This window comes from Canis aureus, chromosome 16 (genome assembly GCF_053574225.1).
Source record: "Canis aureus isolate CA01 chromosome 16, VMU_Caureus_v.1.0, whole genome shotgun sequence".
Taxonomy (NCBI): domain Eukaryota; kingdom Metazoa; phylum Chordata; class Mammalia; order Carnivora; family Canidae; genus Canis; species Canis aureus.
This window is the reverse complement of record NC_135626.1, coordinates 42235865-42260794: the sequence shown is the minus strand read 5'-3', so window position 1 is coordinate 42260794 and position 24930 is coordinate 42235865. Positions and strand designations below refer to the sequence as shown.

General features: G+C 41.4%; 1 protein-coding gene across 8 annotated transcripts in view; it reads left to right on the top strand.

The window, feature by feature from the left end:
- The window catches only part of GPATCH8 (G-patch domain containing 8), a 117292-nt gene extending 97230 nt beyond the window's left edge, over positions 1-20062 (top strand). For 7 of the 8 annotated variants that reach the window (XM_077853509.1, XM_077853510.1, XM_077853512.1 and 4 more), the window contains 3 exons: positions 9387-9436; positions 10586-10716; positions 13924-20062. In XM_077853509.1, the coding sequence (XP_077709635.1) occupies positions 9387-9436; positions 10586-10716; positions 13924-17809 (4067 nt within the window). In that variant the 3' untranslated portion in view covers positions 17810-20062. The remainder of the gene's footprint in view (positions 1-9386; positions 9437-10585; positions 10717-13923) is intronic. The other variant, XM_077853511.1, reaches the window with a different exon arrangement.
- The last annotated feature ends 4868 nt before the right edge of the window (positions 20063-24930 follow it).

Sequence of the window (24930 nt, the reverse complement as noted above, 5' to 3'; positions counted from 1 at the left end):
CCAGTTTTTAAAAATGAGATCCTATGTAATTCAAACTTTGTCTTATCTTGAAAAATTGAAATACCTAAGAACATTGGGCACACATTTTAATATAATAGTTGGCTAAAGCTGAATAGTTGCTATCTCTTCAGAAAGGCACAATGCTCACTCTTCAATTAGCTGTGGTTTCCACTTTATCTTTTCTCTTACATCACCTTTTGTGACTCATTATGTTAACTGTCAAATCTATAAACATTTGAGTTTGTGACCCAGGCCTGTACCTCCCTTTTGTCTCCACACAGACTTCTAACCTCAGAATTCTAATTGACATTGGGAAGTAGCACATTGAAAAGCTGCCTCCTTATTCCTCTTTAAGTGTGGGTCCAACTTCTTTACAATTTCAAAACTATCTGCTGTAGTCTGATCCAGTTCTCAAAATCTGGTGCTTTAAAGCAGCTTTGAGAAATTCTTTTTACTTGTAGAAAGAGTCCGTGTCTTAGAGGAAAGAATGCTTTCGGCCTGCGTTTTCTTTCTGCTAAAATCAGTTCAATATGAAACTCCTTTTGTGTTTTTTGAAAAGACTGAACTCTCATTTAGTACCAAGGTCTGTTTCAACTATAATAGTGGTTTTATCAGTGACTGCTCTATTCTGAATTATACAGAATGGAATCTGTTACTGCATAATTTAGTTAACTTTGTCTAAACTGTTACAATTACTTTTTGACAGCATTGCTTACTTTTGGTTGACTGTTACAGTATCTGGTAATGCATATTACCATGGAACAGAAATTTTAGTTTTTCTTCATTACTCAAAAATGAAATAGGTTCTGAATTGAAGTGTTTCTGAGAAATTCCTTGATGATGGAAGGAATGAACATTTTTAGACTTCACATGGACTCCATTCAAACTTGGAGCACTTTCCACTTGACGTTTCACTGTTTACTGGTTGCATTTTTGCCTCTTAGGATCTTTTCCTGCTTTTGATCCTCTGGTACATAGGGAGAGTGTTAGGACAATAAGCACATCAAAACCAGTTGGACCTCTGGCAAGGCACTACAGATTTGAGGAAATTCAGACTGAGTTCCCTTTTTCAGTGTTTCTATGATATTTGGTGCAAGGGAAACATGAGAGTAAAGTTTTAAAAGACAATAAAAAATAAATAAAATTGAGAAATAATTCCAGAGCTAAAATAAAAAAGAAAATCAACTCTTCTAAAAGAATTGAAACCTTTGACAGAGGAAAGACAAATAAATACTGTATTAATAAGAAAAATAAATAAATAAAAGAATTGAAACCACAAGAGCACTTGGCTAGATCAGTTGGTGGAACATATGACTCTTGATCTGGAGGTTGTAAGTTTGAGCCTCACATTGGGCATCAAGTTTACATTAAAAATAATAATAATTTTAAAATAATAATAATAATTTAAGAAAAGAAGGGGCCCCTGGGTGGCTCAGTCCGTTAAGCATCTGCCCTCAGTTTAGGTCATGAACTCAGGTTCCTAGGATCGAGCCCCACATCGGACTTCCTGCTCAGTGGGGAGCCTGCTTCTCCCTCTCCCCCCTGCTTATGCTGTCTCTCATTATGTGTCTCTCTCTCTCTCAAAGTGTTTAAAAAAAAAAAAAAAAAGAAATGAAACCACTAAGATTAGATACCAGTAAAGATACTCTACACATCATCTGTATTTCATATTTTATGGAATTTCTGTCCTTAGAAAACCATAAATTATGGCAAAGGTGTGAAATAGATTAGGAAAACCATAAAGTATTTATGAATCCGAAAGCTTCATAAATATTGACTTAAACAGCATAATTCACTTCTGAAGAGATTATGTGAGAAGCAAAGCAAGTATGAAAAGAATTTGAGCATCTTGTAGTTTTATTTAAATAACCTGTAACCGGAGATGAAAGTTTGTACTACTGTGTATGTTATTTTTCTTGGGGACTGTTCTGCTTAATATAAAAGAATTGACATCATTTATTCATCCTCCAAAAACTGAGCATGTTTTGAGCCTTTTCACTTATTGAATCTTACATACTTGCTACCTCTGCTTTTGTTGGGAATAAACTTCTTATATCCACCTCTCATAACCTAGTTAACCTTGGAAAACTCTGTTTCTGTTTAGGAAAATTCTGCTTTTGTGAGCAGGCAAGGGTAACCCTAAACAGATCCTTTGGGAACTTTGTTGGTAAACCCCACATTTTCTTCGTAGAAATTTCTAACTGTTCTTCATCTTGGCACACATTCCCAATATGAATAAAAATGATTCTACCTTATTTATGTTCTGCAGTTTTCAGCCTGTTTTCTGCCCCTGTACATTTATACTTATCAATTTATACTTATCACAGTGATGCACTGTGGTAAAGATTCTTGCATTAGGCTCTATGTTCTATTGTAGTCTGAAAAGGTAAAACAACCTAAGAAACAATGATAGGTCTGAGTGACAGTTCTGATCAGAGATCTCTGAACCGAGATGCTGCTGTTCCATTTGCTATAGGCCTAAGTAGTTCTTAGGAATTATGCTCCTTTATATTTTACAAAGAGGGCAGACCTTTGCCTCCAGATATGATCTGGAGGGCTAAATAGTTATATGTATCTTTTAAGATTGATTTATCTATTTGAAAGAGTGAACACACTAGGGCGGGAGGGGTGCAAAGAGAGGGAGAGGGAGACAGAAACTTAAGCAGATTCCCTGCTCAGAACCTGATGTGAGGCTCAGTCCCACAACCCTGAGATTATGACCTGAACCAAAATCAAGAGCTGGATGCCCAACCTACTGAGCCATCCAGGTGCCCCATAATATAGTTATATTTAAAAATCATTATCCACAAAACCACAGTGGCATGCCATATCATACCTATTAGGATGGCCAGAGTTAGAAAGACACTGTAGTATGCTGGAGAGGATATAAAAAAAGAAAACTGGAATGTGCCTGTTACTGCTAGTGGAGTTGTAAAATGATGTAGTTCCTCAGGGAAACAGTTTGGCAGTTCATCAAAATGTTAAATATAGAGTTACTAAATGACCTGTATATACCCTAGAGAAATGAAAATATATGTCCCCACAAAAATTATTGTTCATAGTATTCAAAAAGTGGAAACAACCCATATATCTATCAGCTGATGAATAAACAAAATGTGGTATAACTATTCAATGGAATATTCTTCAGCAATAAAAAGGAATAAATTACTGATAAATACAACATACACGAACCTCAAAAATAATATACTGAGAGTAACCACCCCGCCATATTGTATGATTTTATTTATATAAAGTGTCTAGAATAAACATATCTATAGAGAAACATATATTAGGTTCCCAGGGACTGGGTAGAAAGGGATAATGGAGAGTGACTGCTAATGAGCATGGAGATTCTTCTGGGAGTAATGTTCTAAAATTAGATAGTGATGATGGTTACACAATTCTGAGAAACCCACTAAATTTTACACTTTAAATGGGTGAATTTTATGCTATGTGAATTGTATCTCAATAAAATTTATTTTTAAAACCTCATTATCCAGCTTAAGTTTTGGTGATGGTGATTATTGTATGTACATAGTATGTGTGTGTGTGAAAAAAAAATTAAAGCAGACACACCTGGTTCTGTAAAAATACACCATGTTTTAAGGCTTTTTGCTGAATTCCTGAACATATCAAGATGATTAACAATTTTGTAACATATTTATTTGATATTCACCAAATGATATTAATAGGCATTGTATTGCAAAATAATGGGGCATAAGTGGTAAGTACTGTCAGATGACTAATTAGGACTACTCTTAGCCAGCAAAAAGAATGTATACTGCTCTATTTCCGTCTGATTTTTTTTTTCAGATCTATAATCAGCATTTTAGTTTTGTTACCAAACATTTGTTTTTCTCTGTTACTTAATAAAATTTATTGTCATCACTTACTCATAAGCATGTGCTAAAAGAAAGAGTTTACATCTAATGCCCAGTAACTTGGATTTCCTTAACCATTCAGCTACAGTCTTCCTTCCCTGAGTAGTTTAATACTGAGGCTTTCTTTGTTCTTTCTTGGTCTTTTTCTTTCCTCACCACATGGTGTGTTGTTCTGGATGGTCTCATTCAGAAGTATCAAACATCAAGACTTGTATCCAGGTAACCTGGCCAAGTAATAGCTAGAGCATAACTTACTCCACTTTGGGAATGGAGAGGAGATTAATGTTGTGTCATGAGAAAGAGGCAGGAAACTGGGGAGAAGGAGCCATGGATTTGGGATATGCAGAATTGATGACAGGGGAAAGCGAGTGGCTGAGGTTCAGAAAAACCTGGATTGGGGAACCTGACTGTCTCAGTCAGTGGAACGTGCAACGCTTAATCTCAGGATTGTGAGTTTGAGCCCCATGTCGGGTGCAGATTTTATTTTAAAAAGGGGGCGGGTGTGTATGTGTGTGTGTGCTGCATTATACTTAACCAGAAGAAGAGATTGAGGTGCATACAGTTTCTTCGCTGTTTCCTGTCTCTGTTTATAACCAACAAATAATCCATAAAGTATTTGTATGTGTTCCTTTTCCCAGCAACTCATTTTAAAACTGAAACCAGTTTGATAAATGTTTATTGAGCATCTCTTTTGTGCCATAGACAGCAGTGTGTGCAATGCAGGGTTAGTACAAAGGAAGAGTAAGCTTTGATCCCTGTTCTGGGAGAGTGGGGTTGTTTGGTAAGTGGAGGAAACCATGGGTAATCTTTTGACCCTAAAGAGACAATCAGGTTTTCTCTTTAGGGTTGACTAAATATTAGAACATAGGATTTTTATTTATTTGTGTGTTTTTTTTTTTTTTTTATGATAGTCACACAGAGATTGGCAGAGACATAGGCAGAGGGAGAAGCAGGCTCCATGCACCGTGAGCCCGACGTGGGATTTGATCCCGGGTCTCCAGGATCGCGCCCTGGGCCAAAGGCAGGCGCTAAACTGCTGCACCACCCAGGGATCCCCCTAGAACATAGGATTTTTAATGGCATTAGGAAGTATTCTCTATTCTCCAATGTCTGAAATTCCCTTCATCTGGAAACAGTAGCCTGTTTTTATTTGAATGGAGATATTAGATTTAAAATACTTGAGAAAGAGATTTATTCCTAGATTATACCAAATCAAATATAAAAAAATTACAGCATCAATTTTTGTTAGAAAAGAGTACCATCAAAAAAAAAAAGAAAAAGAAAAGAGTACCATCAAAATATATATTAAAATATTTTATTAATTCAGACCCATGTTTTGTTATTAGAGAAAACCGTGTGCAGATATATCTTTGTCTCATTCATTCCCAGGTCAAACACAGTGCCACTCCTTGCTGTTCATATCCCACATTATTGATAATATGGGCATATCTATCACCCACATTAAAAACCTGGTAAGATTTACCAGATTCTCATTTCTCTGGTTTAATTTGTTCAGAGTTGGACAGTGGAACAGGAGTTTATGTCTGGAGTACACATTTTTGCTGCCAACACAGCACTATTTAGGCTATGTTTTAAGAATTGGTATGACATTTGCATTGAAGGGGTCTTTAGCCCAAAAAGCCATGGTTATTTGGGTATTTCAAGTGCTGGATTATTTGTTAAGGTCTGTCTCCACCTGTATTGGTCTTTTCGGAAATTTAGTGGAAATACCAGCTATCATGTGATTGAGAATCAGTGAGAAATGGCCATTTTGTTCTTTGCCACAAAAGTATGTACTTTTTTGGGAAACATACTATTGGTTTTTCAGAACAGGATCTTCAAACCCTTTCATTTTGAATGGGAATTAGTCTCCCTTTTCCTTATTGTCCAGCTAAAAAGGTGTTATATGGCTTAAATTTTATTAATAAGTACTAATAGTTCAAAGAAGAAGGAAAGTTATTAGCAACACTTGAGGAAGCATACTTTATAATTTTCAGAGATAAGGACATGGTAGCTTTGGAGTTAGCTTAAATGATTAATTATATCCACTCAGTCTGTGTCCCCATTTGGAATCTAACTTATTTTTAAGTATCAAATGAAATTTGCTCAGCCTTCGAAAAGTTTTTGGGTTGATAACACATCGATAATATTTAGTCTCCTTATGGGAGCTCCGTATCTTTGACAGGCAGGTGTGTTGCTGCTCTATTCTTACCTTAGAAGCTATCTGAAGTTGTGTTCCTCTTTAGAATTTAGGAGGAAAATAAAAGTATAGGACACGTAATTTCATATGAACATGCAATTGCTAATGAGACAGGCTTTTATTTTTTTTAAGTTTTTTTTGTTTTGTTTTGTTTTTTAATTTTATTTATTTATTCATAGACACAGAGAGAGAGAGGCAGAGACACAGGCAGAGGGAGAAGCAGGCTCCATGCAGGGAACCCAATGTGGGACTCAATCCCCCGTCTCCAGGATCAAACCCCAGGCTGCAGGCGGCGCCAAACCACTGCGCCACCAGGGCTGCCCGAGACAGGCTTTTAGAATAAAATAGCCAACTTTAGAAAACCTGATGCTGAATTAGGGACTTTTACCTTTATAAAAATTACTTTTTATATAGGAAATTGAGAAGTTTCTGGTTAATATCTTTTTTCCTATTTGGCCTTTTTTTCTTTTTCTTTTTTTTTTAAGGTAATTTCTAGGGGCACCTAGGTGGCTAAGTCGGTTAAGCATCTGACTCTTGATTTCACCTCAGGTCATGATCTCAGGGTTGTGAAATTGAGCCCTGTGTCAGCTCCACGCTGTGCCTGGAGTCTGCTTACGTTTCTCTCTCTGTCTAATCATCATCATCTCTACATCCAACATGAAGCTCAAACTCATGACCCCAAGATCAAGAGTGGCATACTCTACCAACTGAGCCAGCCAGGCACCCCTGGCCTAATTTTATCTAGAAGTAAGGGGTTAACATTTTAATCTTTTTGATTCTAAAGAATGAGACTTCTTTACTAGATGAGAATAATAGCTAGGAAAACCACACAATGTTAACCTATGTCTCTGGTAGAGATACAAAAATATTTCCTATCAGAGGCCCCTGAGTTGTTCAGTTGGCTAAGCATTCGACTCTTGATTTCAGTTTAGCAACTCTTCAGCTCAGATCACAATCTCAGGGTTTTGAGATCGATCTCTGCCTTGGGCTCCATAATGGACAAGGTGCCAGCTTAAGATTCTCTCTCCCCCTCTACCTCTGTCCCTCCCCCTGCTTTCTCCTTCTCTAAAAAAAGAAAAAATATTTCATATCAAACTTTACTACAAATGAGGAAAAATCAAGGATCCAATATTTGGATTCAATATTTAAGCCAAATTATTTACCAGATGCTTTCTGTAGACTTAATACTGTTCCATGCACTGCAGGGTTGATGATAAACGTCAGCAATGTGAGCCTCACGTTGAGTGTAGAAATTACCTAAAAATTTTAGATTAAAAAAAAATGTTTTAGATTTAAAAAAGTGGGAGCTCAGGTCTGTTGGTAGAGTATGGGACTCTTGATTTCGGGGTTGTGAGTTCAAGCCCCCACGTTGGGTGTAGAGATTACTTAAAAAATAAAAATAAAATTTAAAAAGATAAGCGACAATCTCTGCCCCTAATAAAAAGGGAGAGGAATATGAACAGTTTTGACATACATTATTTTGACACTTACCCTCATAGTGTCAGAATGGTCCTGTGTTTCTAATGGGGAAACTGGAGCTCAGAGAGATGAAATCACTTGCCTGGTAATTAATGAATTTGAACGCAAGTCTTTCTGACTCTGAAACGACATAAACACTGCCTTTCTGAAAGTCAGAAATAGGTATAGTCAGAGCAAAATATGATGGTTGCCAGATAAGTGCTTGACAAAGTACTAAGTTCAGAAAGAAGAAAAATTTGAGGTATGAGTAGAGACTTTGTTTATTTTTTTTAAGACTTTATTTATTTATTCATAGACACAGAGAGAGGCAGAGACACAGGCAGAGGGAGAAGCAGGCTCCACGCAGGGAGCCCCACGCAGGACTGGATCCCGGGTCTGCAGGATCACACCCCAGGCTGCAGGCGGCGCCAAACCGCTGCACCACCGGGGCTGCCCTGAGTTGAGACTTTGTGAGGGGAATTTAGTTTGACTTTGGGTAGGAAGGAGAAACTTGGAATTAGGAATCCATTTTTATCCTCAAAATGCCCTCTAGATCTAAGAGACCTCAAACATTTCAAGTTTGGGAGAGTTGCCAAGCCCTGTAAAGTTTGGGTTAGAATTCTAGGGTTCCAAAAAAAAATAAATTTAAAAAAAATTCTGGGGTTCCCAGTTTTACATTTGTGATGCTAGACTTTAAAGTTTGTAAAGGCAGGGGCACCTGGCTGGCTCAGTTGGTAGAGCATGTGACTCTTGATCTTGGGGTTTGAGTTTAAACCCCACATTGGGTGTAGAGATTACTTAAAAATAAAATCTTTTTAAAAATAAAGTTTGTAAAGGTGATTTAGAAATGTTTGCTACACCCTATATAGGTATATAGTTTTGCCTAGAATGGGGCTGCAACTCCGCTTTGTGTACTGGTATCATCCCATTGTCTTCCCTCTCTACTTCCGATTATGTTGTGGTAGGAATTTGAGATAGGGCATCTTCAGAATGATATGGACATGGTTTTATCCCTTCAACTTTAAGGTTGTACCATGTGGTTGCTGAATGATTAGAAAGCCTAACCTATGTCTGACTTAGCATAGAAACTCCAGGCTTTGGTAAAATACTCATTATTTTTTAAACAGTGTCGTTTAGTTTGGGAAATAACTCCTAAAAGTAATGAAATATTTGTAAGAAGGAAAGAAGTAATGAGGCACAGGGAGATTTTGCAGGCCTCTGGGGTGGTGAGAGAGAAAATGAAAGGTATGAGAAAGATACGTTGAATTTAAATTTTGGCTGGAAAACTTGGTAAACGTTTGGCATAGAAAAAATCTAGGTTTGTCACCTGAAATAATTGTATAATAGTCCTGACAGCCTCTTTCTGCCTCATACTCCTTGAAAAGAAATTGGAATTCATATTTACTGAAAATAGTTGATTCTCCATTTTGAAGTGGTTTTTATAAAAACCTTAATTCTGGATAGCCAACTTTAGTAAAATATTTTGCCTTCTTTTGGTTACTTAAACATTCCCAAAATAAAGATAAATGAAAATAGACTGTTTTTAGGTCACAAATGGTCTTTCCTGAAGTTCTGTTAACTATTTTTCCCGAATGCAGTTAGGTCTGTTTATCTAGGAGAGATGATTACTGTGTTGGTCTGTGTGTATGTACACATATATGTGTTGTACAGGTGCTTCCCTTCTCCCTAACCCTTTTAGAGTTGATGGCTTTGTCCCTGATTGTTCAGTATAATAGTTTGCAGATTCACTAAGAGAGCCTGTGTAGTAATGCTTGCTTTATTTTTTTTTCTCTTCCACTCTTGTTTTATTTTTACTTTTTTTTTTCTTTGTGATGTGACATTTTCAGCTGATGTATTGAAAGCAAATCCTTCTAATTTGGGAGCCCAGATCACAAGAGTGAGTTTTTCTACTAGTGTCTTTAGCTGTATATATTTTTTTGTGTGTGTCTTTCCACCCTTTTCCCCTCCCAATTCAAAAATATTCAAAACACATTTCATAAATATTAGATAAGAAAATTCCTCTGTCTGTTGAACATCATGCCCTTCCACAAAGCAATGTCCACTTTATATTGGGTCAAATTCCTTTTCCTAATGCTATTGTAAAAGCATAGGCTAATGTATGTGTTTTGTTTTGGTTTTCTATATTATCTAGTGTGTTGGAAATAATTTTAGTTCTGTCTTCATTGCAGATATGTCTGGACTTTGTCACCAGTGTGTCTTAGCACTGTTCTTTTTTGGTTGTTGTTTTGTTTTGTTTTAAGGAAAATTATATAGAGTTTCTGAGAATGAAAAGCCCATTCTTCTATCAGGATTTTAAGTAATAAATTCTTTGACTTATCTCTATTCTCCCTCCTCATCCCCTGGATGTTCCTCTCAGGGCCATGAAGGAATGAAAGAGCTATGTATATTACTCTCTGATTTCAGCAGACTGACCAGATGCAAGTGGTCAGACTGGTGAGCTCTGAACATGCAAGCATTGGAAGACGGTTTGTTTGATAGTCACAGGAAAACTCTTCATGCTGAAAAGAAATAATAGCACCTTTTTATGGTGAAATAAAAGTGTGCTTTCTATTTGTTATTTTTTATTCAAATAACCTCCCCATGTAAGCTGTACATTGCTTTTTAAGATCTTACACCTGGGTAATTTTCTGTACTAGCCTAACCCCTTTCTGTTCTCTTTGGCTTGTGTTATTACAGTTTATCTCATGTTCTGTTTGTCTAGTTTTGCATCCTGGAGGAGCAGGTGATTAAATAGTCCCTTTTCTTTCCTCCTAGTGTTCTAAAATTTGCTTATTGCTCTTGAAATCATTTAATTTTGCCCCATAAAGCAAATGGTATGCTGTCCTAACTAGAAATGCAGGTACTACAAGTGTTTTATCCAAAGTAATCAGCCATTGTGTTTTCAATTACTATAAGAATGTAACAGTGTGTTCTATGCTAGCACTATAACCACTGATTGAGGTAAATATTCTAAAGGCCTTGTTTTCAGGACCCCTACGTTATTTTAAATCACCCACCCTCTATTCCCCTTTTTTTGTTACCCCAGAGATTGAAAGATCTCAAGCAGAGAGAGTTTGCTCGAAATGTCTCTTCGAGATCCCGCAAAGATGAGAAGAAACAGGAAAAAGCCCTTCGGCGGCTCCATGAATTGGCAGAGCAAAGGAAACAAGCTGAATGGTGAGGATATTTTCTCTCAGAGAGTTCTATTAGATAGTTTTAATCCTTAACATTTAAGATTATAGATTTAAGATTATAACTGTAAGACCTAAATTAAGATTTAAGAATTATTATTAGTAAATCTTTCAAACTGAAAGCGTATCTGTTATTAGAGTATAATATACTGATTTATGAATGAGTGTATACTTCTGAGGCCATAGCCTATCTGTGTGACTTTAGCTATCTAAGCTCTATGCCTTGGTGTCCTTATCTGTGAAATGGGAGATGATAATAACAGTTTACTTCTTGCAGTCATTGTGAGTAGTTTATCTTTACATCAGAAATGCCTTATAAAAGAGTGCCATAGAAGCTGCTCAATAAATTATACAAATATTGTTCCCATTCTCCAACCTATTTTTTATAGAAAAGTATACATATTACAATATTCTATTTTATAAACAGTAGGGGCAGAGATTCAAGTGTTTTAACTTCCTTTTAAGTATTATACAGTCCATTCTAATCACTGAAACCTAGGGAATTCTATCCATTTATTTCTCTGTAGGTTCCTGCCTTCTTGAGTGTTCTTTTTAACCTTCCTTCATGATTCTTGATTATTATCAATTTAGGGGCTGGTATTTAGCCTTAGATGGAATTTACCCTACCTAGGGCTGAATTTCCAAGCAACTAGACTTTGGGGACCCAGTCTTTGAGCATCTGAGGATTCATGAGGTATGTGCCTCGATCAGAAAGACTTAGGCCCCCATGTTTGTTTTTAATGGCTAGCCAGGACCAAAGGACGGAACTGATTATAGTAGAAAGAGAAACTATGATTGTGGTTTTCAAAAGTTCACAGCCAACTTGGGGCCAATTTCCAAGTTTCTGGACTTACTAAGTTCATTTTTGTCTCAGGATCCTTTTTTTTACTTATTTACTTCTCTAGTGTTTTAGAGGAAGAAGGAAGAGCGAGAACATGTAGTATGAGTTTTGAAACAGAATTAACCAGTGAGCTCTAATGTTGAGTTAAGCTGCCTATAAACTTTGGCAGCTTTTTATATCACAACACATTCCTCTTGGGTACATTGCAAGGGTACCTCTTCAAAAAGTATATACCAGGTCACTTTATAATGTGAGACATATTTTAATACATATTTTTCTTCAGGTGGCTTGTACTTCTCAGTTTTATTAAGTAAACAGTTAAAATATGACCAAGTGATCTCTTGGTTTTGACCCATCATCAGGTATTTCACTGTCCTAGAATTAATGCATGATCCCACAATAAGTGTTATTGAAGAAATTAACATGGCAAAGACTAAATAAAAATCCCTTTTTAGGGATCCCTGGGTGGCGCAGCAGTTTGGCACCTGCCTTTGGCCCAGGGCGCGATCCTGGAGACCCGGGATCGAATCCCACGTCGGGCTCCCGGTGCATGGAGCCTGCTTCTCCCTCTGCCTGTGTCTCTGCCTCTCTCTCTCTCTCTGTGACTATCATAAATAAATAAAAAATTTAAAAAAAAAATCCCTTTTTATTCACCTTGAGGGTCTCTTTGCTGTAGGGTGGGTTTTGTGGCACAGTATAAATATCTCTTGCTATGTAAATCTTTTGGGTTCATATCTTCCATTACCGAGAGTCTAGATAGCAAGGGATTATCCAAATATATTTAGTTCCTGAGTTTAAGACCGCTAGTAGCTAGGAATCAGATAACGAGGCTTCATCCAAACAGATACCTAATTCTCCTCACTTCTTGAGTTTGGCTTGAAAGGTACCTCAAGTGTATAGTCTACACACTAAAAATTTCAGGCATGATGAGTTTAAAATACTGGCTTTGAGGCTCCTCCATGTTCCTGTTTTCAAAGCTGGGTAGGTGTTTGATAGCATGATGATCATTGTATAGAATGCCCAGAAATTACCACAAAACCAAAGCAAACGCTTTGTGTAGTGCCCAAGAAATAGGTACAGCCGCTTAGGTTTCTGAAACAGACATACTAACCATAGACTACCATAGAGAACCATGGTGGAGGTTTCTGACTATGTTGAACTCAGAAAATACCCACATTTTAAAAAATGAAACTTGAAAATACAGAGGAAATTAGAGGGTTTTTGGTTTGGTTTTGTTTTAGCTGGGTGAAATTCAACCTTTGTAAATAGATGTTCAGACACACGTTTGATGGCATACTGATGGGCAGGATGTTTCAGTAAGAAAGAAGAACAGGGGTGCCTGACTGGCTCAGTTGGTAGAGCATGTGATTTTTTTATTTCAGGATCATGAGTTTAAGCCCTACATTGGGTATAGAGGTAGATTACTTATAAATAAACAAACTTTTAAAAATGAGAAAGAGGGGCAGCCTGGGTGGCTCAGCGGTTTAAGTGCCTGCCTTCATCCCAGGGCATGATCTTGGAATCCTGGAATCGAGTCCCATGTTGGGCTGCCTACATGGGGCCTGCTTCTCCCTCTGCCTGTGTCTCTGCCTCTGTGTGTGTGTGTGTGTGTGTGTGTGTGTGTGTGTGTGTCTATCATGAATAAATAAATAAATAAAATCTTTAAAAAAAAAAAAAAAAAAGGTGAGAAAGAGGGGCAGCCCCGGTGGTGCAGCAGTTTAGCGCTGTCTTTAGCCCAGGGCCTGATCCTGGAGACCTGGGATCAAGTCCCATGTCGGGCTCCCTGCATGGAGCCTGCTTCTCCCTCTGCCTCTGTCTCTGCCTCTCTCTTTCTCTCTCTCTCTCTCTCATGAATAAATAAATAAAAATTTTTAATAAATAGAAAGAAAGAAAGAAAGAAAGAAAGAAAGAAAGAAAGAAAGAAAGAAAGAAAGAAAGAAAGAAAGAAAGAAGAAAGAAAGAAAAGAAAGAAAGAAAGGAAAGAAAGATAGATAGATAGATAGATAGATAGATAGATAGATAGATAGATATGGGATGGGTCAACCATACTAGGTGGTAACAACAGAAAATTGTGTGATATGTCTTTCCTTTTTAAATTTTAATCAGTTTAGGAAGAAATAGTAGTAACTGGCTGGCGCTGGAAATACAGCAAATTAGTAGATTAACAGTATGAGACTTTGCCTAAACTCACAGAGCAAGTTCTCTTTTTAGTACAAGGCTAGGAAACAGCCACCACTTAGTGTCTTTGAAGCCTACTGTAATGAATGGTGGAACATAAGAGATAAGTGCTAAGTAAGAAGTATGAAATGTGCCCCTAAACTTTTTTTTTTTTTTCTCTAAACCATTGTGTAGTGCACCTGGAAGTGGTCCCATGTTCAGACCAACCACAGTGGCTGTAGATGAAGAAGGTGGAGATGATGATAAAGATGAATCAGCTACAAACAGTGGCACAAGTGCCACTGCCACTTGTGGCCCAGGATCTGAATTCTCCACAGATAAAGGAGGCCCTTTCACTGCAGTACAAATCACTAATACCACTGGACTGACACAGGCCCCTGGGTTAGCTTCCCAAGGCATCAGCTTTGGCATTAAGAATAATTTAGGGACCCCACTGCAAAAATTGGGAGTGTCATTTTCCTTTGCCAAGAAGGCTCCTGTCAAACTCGAGTCAATAGCATCAGTTTTCAAGGACCATGCAGAGGAAGGGACCTCTGAAGATGGATCAAAAGCCGATGAGAAGGGTTCTGATCAAGGACTGCAGAAGATGGGAGACTCTGATGGTAGCAGTAATCTTGATGGTAAAAAAGACGATGAAGACCCTCAGGATGGAGGGTCCCTTGCCTCAACATTATCTAAGTTAAAAAGAATGAAGCGAGAAGAAGGAGCTGGGGCTGCAGAGCCAGAGTATTACCACTACATTCCCCCAGCACACTGCAAAGTAAAACCAAATTTCCCCTTCCTACTCTTTATGAGAGCCAGTGAACAAATGGAAGGTGATAATAGTATACACCCAAAAAATGCCCTAGAGAGCAAAAAAAGCAGTTCTCCCAAGCCTAAGGGCTGTGTCAAGGTGGCAGTAAGCCAAGGAGCAGAGAAGACAGTTGATGAAGTCTCTGAGCAACAAACAGAAACCAGTGTCACAGAGCCCTCAGAGCCTGGAAGCAAAGCTGAGACAAAGAAGTCCTCAGGAGGGGATGTGAGTGAGCAGGATGTAGAGAGTGCAAGTCAGAAGGTTTCAGAGAACCAAATATGTGAGTCTAACCCTTCTAAAGAAACTTCTCAGATCACCACACCAGGGAAAGAAAGCCAGGAGGGACCCAAACATCCTACTGGTCCCTTCTTTCCAGTTTTGAGCAAAGATGAAAGCACTGCCCTCCAGTGGCCATCAGAACTCTTAATTTTTACTAAGGCAGAACCCTCCATTTCATACAGTTGTAACCCTTTATACTTTGACTTTAAACTTTCAAGGAACAAAGATGCCAGAGCTAAAGGGACAGAAAAACCAAAGGACATAGGCTCCTCAAAGGACCATCTCCAAGGCCTTGATGCTGGTGAGCCAAATAAAATCAAGGAAGGAGGAGAGAATATAGAACATTCCTCGGGAGGCAGAATGGATGTACCTGCTTCAGGGTCTGCCTGTAGCAATCTGAACAAGCAGGAACCTGGGGGTAGCCATGGGTCAGAGACAGAGGACACAGGGAGAAGCCTTCCTAGCAAGAAAGAACGATCTGGGAAGTCCCACCGACACAAAAAGAAAAAGAAACACAAAAAATCCAACAAACACAAACGGAAACACAAGGCTGACCCAGAAGAGAAAAGCTCTAAGACAGAGTCTGGGGAGAAGTCTAAGAAGCGCAAGAAACGAAAACGAAAGAAGAATAAGTCATCAGCTCCAGCAGATTCTGAACGGGGACCCAAACCAGAGCCCCCTGGGAGTGGTAGCCCTGCACCGCCCAGACGGCGGAGGCGAGCTCAAGATGCTTCCCAGCGGAGACCCCTCCCGGCTGAAGAAGGGAGCAGTGGCAAGAAGGATGAAGGTGGAGGTGGTGGTGATTCCCAGGATCATGGTGGCAGGAAACACAGAGGTGAGCCTCTGACTTCGTCCTGCCAGCGAAGAACTAGCACCAAACGGAGCAGCCGATCCAGCCATCGGAGTCGCCCCAGTAGTGGAGATGAGGACAGTGATGATGCTTCCTCACATCGGCTACACCAGAAATCTCCTTCCCAGTACAGTGAGGAGGAGGAAGAGGAAGAAGACTCAGGCAGTGAGCATTCCCGTAGCCGCTCCCGGTCGGGCCGGCGCCATTCCTCACATCGTTCCTCCCGGCGTTCTTACTCAAGTAGCTCAGATGCTTCTTCAGATCAGAGCTGCTATAGTAGACAGCGCAGCTACTCTGATGACAGCTACAGTGACTATAGTGATCGATCTCGAAGGCACTCCAAGCGCTCCCATGACTCTGATGACTCTGATTATGCCAGCTCCAAGCACCGGTCCAAACGGCACAAATACTCCTCTTCCGATGATGACTATAGCCTCAGTTGCAGCCAGTCCCGAAGCCGCTCTCGGAGTCACACCAGGGAGCGCTCAAGGTCCCGGGGCCGCAGTCGCAGCAGCAGTTGTAGCCGCAGCCGGAGCAAACGGAGAAGCCGCAGCACCACAGCCCACAGCTGGCAGCGGAGCCGAAGCTACAGCCGTGACCGCAGCCGGAGCACCAGGAGCCCTTCCCAGAGATCGGGTTCCAGGAAGGGATCATGGGGTCATGAAAGCCCAGAGGAGAGGCGTTCTGGTCGTCGAGACTTCATCCGCTCTAAAATCTACCGCTCCCAGTCTCCCCACTATTTCCGATCAGGCCGGGGAGAAGGTCCTGGGAAGAAAGAAGATGGCAGAGGAGATGATGGTAAAGGGACAGGTCCACCCTCCCAGAACAGCAATGTTGGCACGGGAAGGGGATCCGAAGGTGACTGCAGCCCTGAAGACAAGAATTCCGTCACTGCCAAACTGCTGCTGGAGAAGATCCAGTCAAGGAAGGTGGAGAGGAAACCCAGTGTGAGTGAGGAGGTGCTGGCCACCCCTAATAAAGCTGGGCTCAAACTCAAAGACCCCCCACAAGGTTACTTTGGCCCTAAGCTCCCCCCATCTCTTGGCAATAAGCCTGTCCTTCCACTAATAGGGAAGCTCCCAGCTACCCGAAAACCCACCACCAAGAAATGTGAAGAGTCTGGCTTAGAAAGGGGGGAAGAGCAAGAACAGTCAGAGACAGAAGAAGGGCCTCCAGGGAGTAGCGATGCCCCATTTGGACATCAGTTCCCTTCAGAGGAAACAGCTGGCCCCTTATCAGACCCACCCCCAGAAGAGCCAAAGTCTGAAGAAGCTACTGCTGATCATCCTGTGGCTCCACTAGGCACCCCAGTGCACTCTGACTGCTATCCTGGGGACCCCACCATCTCCCATAACTACCTCCCTGACCCCAGTGATGGGGACACACTAGAGTCCTTGGATAGTGGCAGTCAGCCAGGCCCTGTGGAATCCAGCTTGCTGCCTATAGCGCCAGACCTTGAGCACTTCCCCAGTTATGCACCTCCCAGTGGGGATCCTAGTATTGAGTCGGCTGATGGGGCTGAGGATGCTTCCCTGGCCCCTCTGGAGAGCCAGCCTATCACCTTCACTCCTGAGGAAATGGAGAAGTACAGCAAGCTCCAGCAAGCCGCACAGCAACACATCCAACAGCAGCTTCTGGCCAAGCAAGTAAAGGCCTTTCCAGCCTCTGCTGCCCTGGCCCCAGCCACTCCAGCCCTGCAGCCCATCCACATTCAGCAGCCAGCTACAGCCTCTGCCACCTCGATCACAACTGTTCAGCATGCCATCCTACAGCATCATGCGGCAGCAGCTGCTGCTGCAATTGGAATTCACCCCCACCCTCATCCCCAGCCACTTGCCCAAGTACATCATATTCCCCAGCCCCACTTAACCCCCATTTCCTTGTCCCACCTCACTCATTCAATCATCCCTGGCCATCCCGCCACCTTTCTCGCTAGCCATCCCATTCACATCATTCCTGCCTCAGCCATTCATCCTGGGCCCTTCACCTTCCATCCTGTCCCACATGCTGCCCTCTACCCTACCCTGCTTGCTCCACGGCCTGCTGCGGCAGCTGCCACTGCCCTCCACCTTCACCCACTACTTCATCCCATCTTCTCAGGTCAAGACCTGCAGCATCCGCCTAGCCATGGCACATGAGTTGGGGATTGGGAGCCCAGGTAGGGCCAGGGAAGGTGACCCATATATCTTCCCTCGGGGGTGTTGAGCCATTAATACCAGCAAGTACAAGCTGGGATGGGCAGTGTCTGACAGCCAAAGAATCAAGTTTTGGCTTGCAGGGGTGGTTTTAGATTTGAGGTTTGCTTTGGGTTTACTATCAGGGATTTTTTCCCCCCTTCCCTCTTTCTGTTTGTCCCTCCTCCTGTGTTTCCAAGCTAGGGAACACCAGTAAGTGCTCCCCACCCCTCTGCGGCAACATCTCCAAACTCGAGTTTGGATACTCGTCTCCTCCCTCTACTTTTTATCCTCTGCTCTCCCCTTCTGTAAATTTTAAAACATTTTCTTCCTCTCTGGCCGGCGGTTTGGCCATCTGGTCCTGCGCTCTCAATGTCTTTGACCATCCCTTGGTGACCTTATGCTATCCCGGGTGAGGTGGAAAGGGAGTCTGACCTGCAACTAGATGCTACTCAGGCTGTTATTCAATCCACTTCCCACACAAACAGCCACACATTGGCACTGTTGTCCTCATATCCCTCATCCCAGAAGAGATATCTGCATATCCCAGAAAAGAAGATGCTATCATGAATAGAAGCTATGCGGAACATAAAGTCACCCGTGTGCTTACCCAGAGAGGAGCTCATGTGTCTGAAGGGTGTATTTTCTTCTGTCATGTTGATGTTTCCTTCTTAATTTATAGGATTTTTTTTAATGTAAAAAATTGCACTGAACTCTATAAACGTAAATGCTGCTTTTTGTAGCTCATATAAAAAAAGTTCCATATTTGTAGTATACTGCAATAATATTTTTTACATCCAGCTCTTTAAGTGATCCTTGTTCTGGTGGCTTTGTGTAAATATGTTTGCCCTAGTTGAATTAAGAAACTTTAAAGGTTATAAAATGAAAACAAAAAATAAAGTACCTGTTTTCTGCTAGATGCAAAAATGACTAAGCATGTATATTTTATCAAGCTCATGTATTTTTTGAAGTTATGAACTATAAAAATGTTAAAACAAAAAAAAAAAAGAACATTGTTTAACATTTTTTGCTGGGACAAAATGTTTAATTTGCAGTAAGAGGTGCGCCCCGCACTGGGATTTTTGAACTAATGGGCAGCAGTCGGCTGAGGGTGTCAGAGGGATCCTCAGTTATGACATCTCCCTTGTGCTTTGCAGTTTTATACAGAGAGGTAGGCCCACAGAGGAGGGAGAGATTTGAGAGCTTTATTCTCTGGAAGCAGTGAGATTCAGAGTGGTTGTCCTGGGGGGGGAGAGGGGGAGGGTTCCTGGGTGCCTTGTTCCAGGCAGTCCGTTTGCCTTCCTAATACTTAGCCCCCCTCTGACAATTTTTTTTTTTTAATGTGCCTTTTGGGTTGGCTAGAAACTGAAGTAGAAGTAGACTTAAGGGTCATAGAGTTGGGACAGTTTCTTCCTCTTGTTGGGAGGTGAGCACATTTACAGATACTGCAGATTCTTTTGCTTCATAGTTTCCATGCCTTCTGCCCAGCTTAGTTTAAGCAGTGAAGATGTTCTTTTTCCTTTTCTCCCGTGACACCTACCAGAGGAAGCACCACCTCAATTCCTCTTCCTCCTCTTGCCTTTCACCTGGGCTCTCAGAACTAATTAACATACTGACCCATTTATGTTGCAGGTCTCATCTTTGGCATAGTTAGCATTTCCCTACCTATTCCTGTGGCTAGAATTGGTTGGGTGGTTACTGAACAGGAAGAAACAAACCATACGTACTTGGGCCAAGGCTCTGCATTTTCTGCCTTTCTTCTCAGATTCCCAAAAGAAAAAAGTTTTGAGTGAGAAGCAAGGGCAAACAAGGCTCTTGACTGAGCCTCCTACCTGTTCAGTTCTCCTCATCTGAGTGAGAAGCATCACTTTTGATAACTAGCACTGGAAAAATGAAATCATCTGTTTGAAGTGAAGGGACTCATTTTTCTTTGCTTTCAGCCCATGTAAATATTTAAATAATACAGTATTAACATTTTTGTGCTGCTTCCCATTAGCTTGTAGATTGAGCCATACTCTGGCTGCCTCTCTACCTTCCTGGGGGCAGTTTTCTTTAAATTTTCAGAATAGTGATTTTAAAACTTAAAGGAAAAATAAAATAACCTATCCTTACTTACAAGCATTACAGATTGTATTTAACTTTATCACATATGATAGAGATATATATGCTGTAAAATTAGGGAAAGGAACTTTCTAATAAACCAATGATTTGTGGAAACTTGGCAGAGTCTGTCGTGATTGTTGCCCCATCCATTCAAGCTGGGAAGGGATGGAGTTACAGGCTACAAATAACGTGAAGTAATCAAGGAATAGATTCTTGTGAACGAGTTGCTAATGATGTTTGGAATTGAGCTTCTCAAGACAGCCTGCCCAAGTATAGAGGAAAAACTGCCATAGGAGGAAACAATAGTGGTTAATTTCCTTTCGGTCTTAGGTGGTATGTCTTGGAATGCACTTCCTTTCCACTCTTTCCCACAAGAATTTTCTTCTAGGTCTACTTTTTTCCTCAGTTTAGATATATAATCTCTGTGGTAGAGCCTATGGCATGGAGGTGCTTACTAAATGGGTTTAGAATTTCTGGTTTTGAAACTTTTAGGATTTGCGATGAACTTCAGGGTGATGGGAATAGGAGTCATCTGCCTGGCCTTTGCCTTCGAGATGGACATTTGTATACCCAACCAGTCTTGGATTAATCTTACCCTTTTAATACTACACTGCAATGCTTGAGAGCTACCTGGTAAAAGGAAATGTGCTCTAATTGTTAGAGCAGATAAAAGCCTCGGTCTCCTGTTTCCCAAAAAAAAAAAAAAGAAGAGAAAGTTTAGCAACAAAAGCTAATGCCTGGGTGATTCCGTGGGCTAAGCGTCTGCCTTCAGCTCAGGTCATGATCCCAGGATCCTGGGATTGAGTCCTAGGTCAGGCTCCACATTCAGCCTGCCACTCCCCCTTCTCGTGCACTCCCCTTTCTGTCTCTCAAAATCTTTTTTAAAAAAAAGCTAACCATAGGTTTATAGTGATAGTTTCCTCTCTCCCTCAGTCTTTCAGGAAGGAGTAGTACAATGTTTCTTTCATGCTCTTTCATGCAGCTGTGTTCTCACCTTGAGGAAAGAGAAGCTGTTCAATTTGAACCTTATGTCGGATGCTCAGATCTGCCTCTTTTCATAAAATAGCAAAATCCCTGCCCAGAAAGAAGGCATGTTAGAAAATGAAAGTGACATTCTAAGCAGGCAGGGTGCAGTGCAAGAGGCAGACTGGCCTGTAGAGAGAATGACAGGGACATGTGCAGGTGTCTGATCCCAGTAAGGGTTTTTTCAGCTACCTGCCCTGGCAACATGGACATACTCCCCTCTCCTACACCCTTGATGCCTAAATCAGGCCTTGTCAACCATTTCCATTCTTATTTGCCAGAAATACCTTCAACTCCCCTTTACCAGCTCATGTCTGTGCCACATTTTCCCGGCCGGCCTCACCAGGATCTAACTCCTTATCCCATTTAAGCTTACTTACCCCATGTAAACTCTTCAGAATCTGGGTGTAATTCATTTTATATTTACTGCTTTGCAGTAAAATTGTAAGTTCAGGACAAGAACTGATTTTTATACTTTTTTTTTTTTTTTTTTTTTTAGTCCTTTAGAGAGTTTTAGGTAGAGTTGAACACATAAACATTTTGACTATTTAAATATGAGCAAAGAAAATATTAAAGGAGAATTATGCAAGGATTTAACAAGGAAGCATCAAAGATGATAAAGGATTTTTATATATCTTCCACATCACCTAGCTCAGTGCTAGGCACATAGAAATTCAATAATTTTTTTTTTTTTTTAAGATGCTATTTACTCAGAGAGCCAGAGACATAGGCAGAGGGAGAAGTGGGAGCCCAATGCGGGACTCGATCCCAGGGTACCCAGGATCACAACCCGAGCCGAAGGCAGACCCTCAACCACTGAACCACCCAGGCGTCCCTGAAATTCAATAATTATTGACTTCACGAAACCTGAACAAAACTTTGGATTCATTGAGGAATTCTAGGACTCCACGTTGATGGGAAAGTGGGAGCACTCTGCCTACTATCTCAGAAGGGAGATCAACCAGCTATGGCTCCAGAGGAATACCCATGAGAAACCAAATTCTCGAATTACCAAACTTCTCTCAAGTCTGATCCTTCACATAATTCCAGTTTCAGCTGATGGTATGTCCTACCAGCCAGTCAGGTACCAAAGCTTTGAATTACTTTGACACCTCCCTACCACATCCAGTTACTGATGGTGTAATCTCCCCTTTCTGATTCCTGTCATCAGTATCCTGGTTCAGGCCTCACCACCTTTAATGGAGGGGATTGCAGTGGCTGCCCATCTGATCTTCCCACTAAGTCCTGCCTTTTTCAGTTCGTTCTATCCACAGAGAAACCGTGTAATCATCTGAAATGGAGCACAATTGGTCAATGTAGCTCTTATTCCCTGACTTAAAATATCTTTATGATTTTCCAACTCTTAGAGTTCAAATTTCTTAAGGCATTCAAGGACCTCCAGCGATTTGACCCCAGCCTTCCATTCCACCCTCATGCCCCAATCCTCACCTTTGGACACCCAGTGCTGAGTTGGCCACTTGCCTTTTCCCTATAAAAAAATTTTTTTTAATTTTTATTTATTTATGATAGTCACAGAGAGAGAGAGAGGCAGAGGGAGAAGCAGGCTCCATGCACCGGGAGCCCGACGTGGGATTCGATCCCGGGTCTCCAGGATCACGCCCTGGGCCAAAGGCAGGCGCTAAACCGCTGCGCCACCCAGGGATCCCTGCCTCTTCCCTATAATCGACCTCTATGGTCTTCTGCTCTCTTTGCTCATGTTATTTCCTGTGCCTGAAAACCTCTTCATTCTCAGACAGAAGGCAACATGGTAGAATGGTGAAGAACATGGATTCAAGTGTTTGAATCCTTGTTTGGCCACCCATTGGCTATGTAAGTTTAGGCAATTTACCTAAAACTATGTGCGATGGTTTCTGCATTTATAAAATGGGCATAATAGTACCTATTTCATAGGGTTGTCAAAAAGAACAAAGATAGGACTTCAGTTAGGCATAATGTCCACTCTTTTCAAGGCATTCTTCACTGTCCCTCTGCTGCAGTTACATGTGTTCATGTCCTAATTCTGAGCTAAGTTCTTTAAGGATCCCTGACCATTATCTTTGTATTTATCACTCAGTGCCTTGAGCAGAATAAATACCCTTTTTTAAAGATTTTACTTGGGATCCCTGGGTGGCGCAGCGGTTTGGTGCCTGCCTTTGGCCCAGGGCACAATCCTGGAGATCCGGGGTTGAATCCCACATTGGGCTCCCGGTGCATGGAGCCTGCTTCTCCCTCTGCCTGTGTCTCTGTGCCTCTCTCTCTCTGTGACTATCATAAATAAATAAAAATAAAATAAAGATTTTACTTATTTAAGGGTGCATGGGTGGCTCAGTTGGTTAAGTGTCTGCCTTCAGCTCATGTCGTGGTCTCGGGATCGAGCCCCACATCAGGCTCCCTGCTCAGTGGGGAGCCTGCTTCTCTCTCTGCTCCGCACTCGTGCTCTCTTTTGCTCTCTCTCTCTCTCTCTCTCTCTCAAATAAAATCTTTAAAAAAAAAGATTTTTTTATTTGACAGCAAGCACACAAACAAGCGGAGCGGAGCAGCAGGCAGAGGAAGAGGGAGAAGCAGTCTCCCTGCTGAGCAGGGAGCCAAATGCAGCTGATCCTGGGATCATAACCTAAGCTTAAGGCAGACGTTTAACCGACTGAGCCACCAAGGCCCCCCAGAATAAATACCTATTAAAGACCTCAGTGGGATGTGACAATATTGGGCTATACAGTATACAGCAGTAATACCACTTGGTTGAAGACAAGGAGAGAGTGGAAGGTAAGTATAGGACAGAATTAAGTATTCATTCTAGCAAATCATTGCATGCCCACCACAAGCTTAGCACTGGGAATTCAGCAGTGAAGAAAGTCCAGACTAAAGTTCAAGGAGCTTCTAATCTAATAAAGGATAGGATTTTGAGCTGTGTGCTGAATTATGAGAACAGAGGAGCTGAAAGGAAACCTGAATGGCACAGGATAGCTGGGCAGGATGCGATGATGGTTAAGTTTGGTTAGAAAATATAGAGCAGAAGGAGGATGTGGCAGTCTTCCTTTACTTGGAGCAGATCTCTTGAATTTCCTTACTGTGAAACTGCTTTTTGGAGGAAGACCTGCAGTGCCAATAAGACTTGTCACTCCTCTTCCTGTCCTCTAGAGAAAATTACCTTGCCTTTCTGCGCAAAACTACTTCTCTTTCCACTGTGTGACTTCATGTTTCCGTGCTCCCATTCAGTCTATCAGCAATACCTACTAAGTGTTGGGCTCTTGGCTAGGTCCTGGGGACACAGAAAGGAACCTTGCTCTCAAGGGAGTCGTGGACACAATCATGTCCATGAATGGACCATTACAAAACAGCATGATCGGTGCTGTGCCCATGTGTGTCAACCCCAGAATACCAGCCTGAGGACTTGAAGGAGGCTTCCCCTAGGCAGTGACCCCACTAGAATTAAGTCTTAATTGGACAAGAGCTCTGTCACCTAAGACTGAGGGTCTGCCTTCAACCAGAGAAGCTGGTGTATAGTCCCAGAACCTGTGAGCCTGAAGACTCAACTCTATCCTCATCTCCTTTCCCCTTCGCCACCCCTTCACCAGCACCAGCGGCACTGCTGTGACCACACTAAGACTTGGCCTGAGATGGAGGGAGAGTGGAGAAACCTGCTACACCAATATGGCTGACCAAGGCCCTGGAAGGAGGAAGTGGGTAAGTGCGTTATCCAAAAGGATATAGCAGCTTCAGGTCTTATCAGGGGACAGCACCCCTTCCTCCACCTCTGACCAAGTCAGAGTGGGCCACAGCAATGCAGACCACTGTGAGATGGAGAGCAAGAGCTGTAAAACAACTAGAGTGGACATGTACACACCATTATAGTTCATGGTTATGCTATCCCAAGCAGAAAGGAATGGTGGCTTAGACTAGCCTGGTGTTAGTGGAAATGTGAAGATTCAAGAGACATAGTTGAAAGGCAGAATCAACAG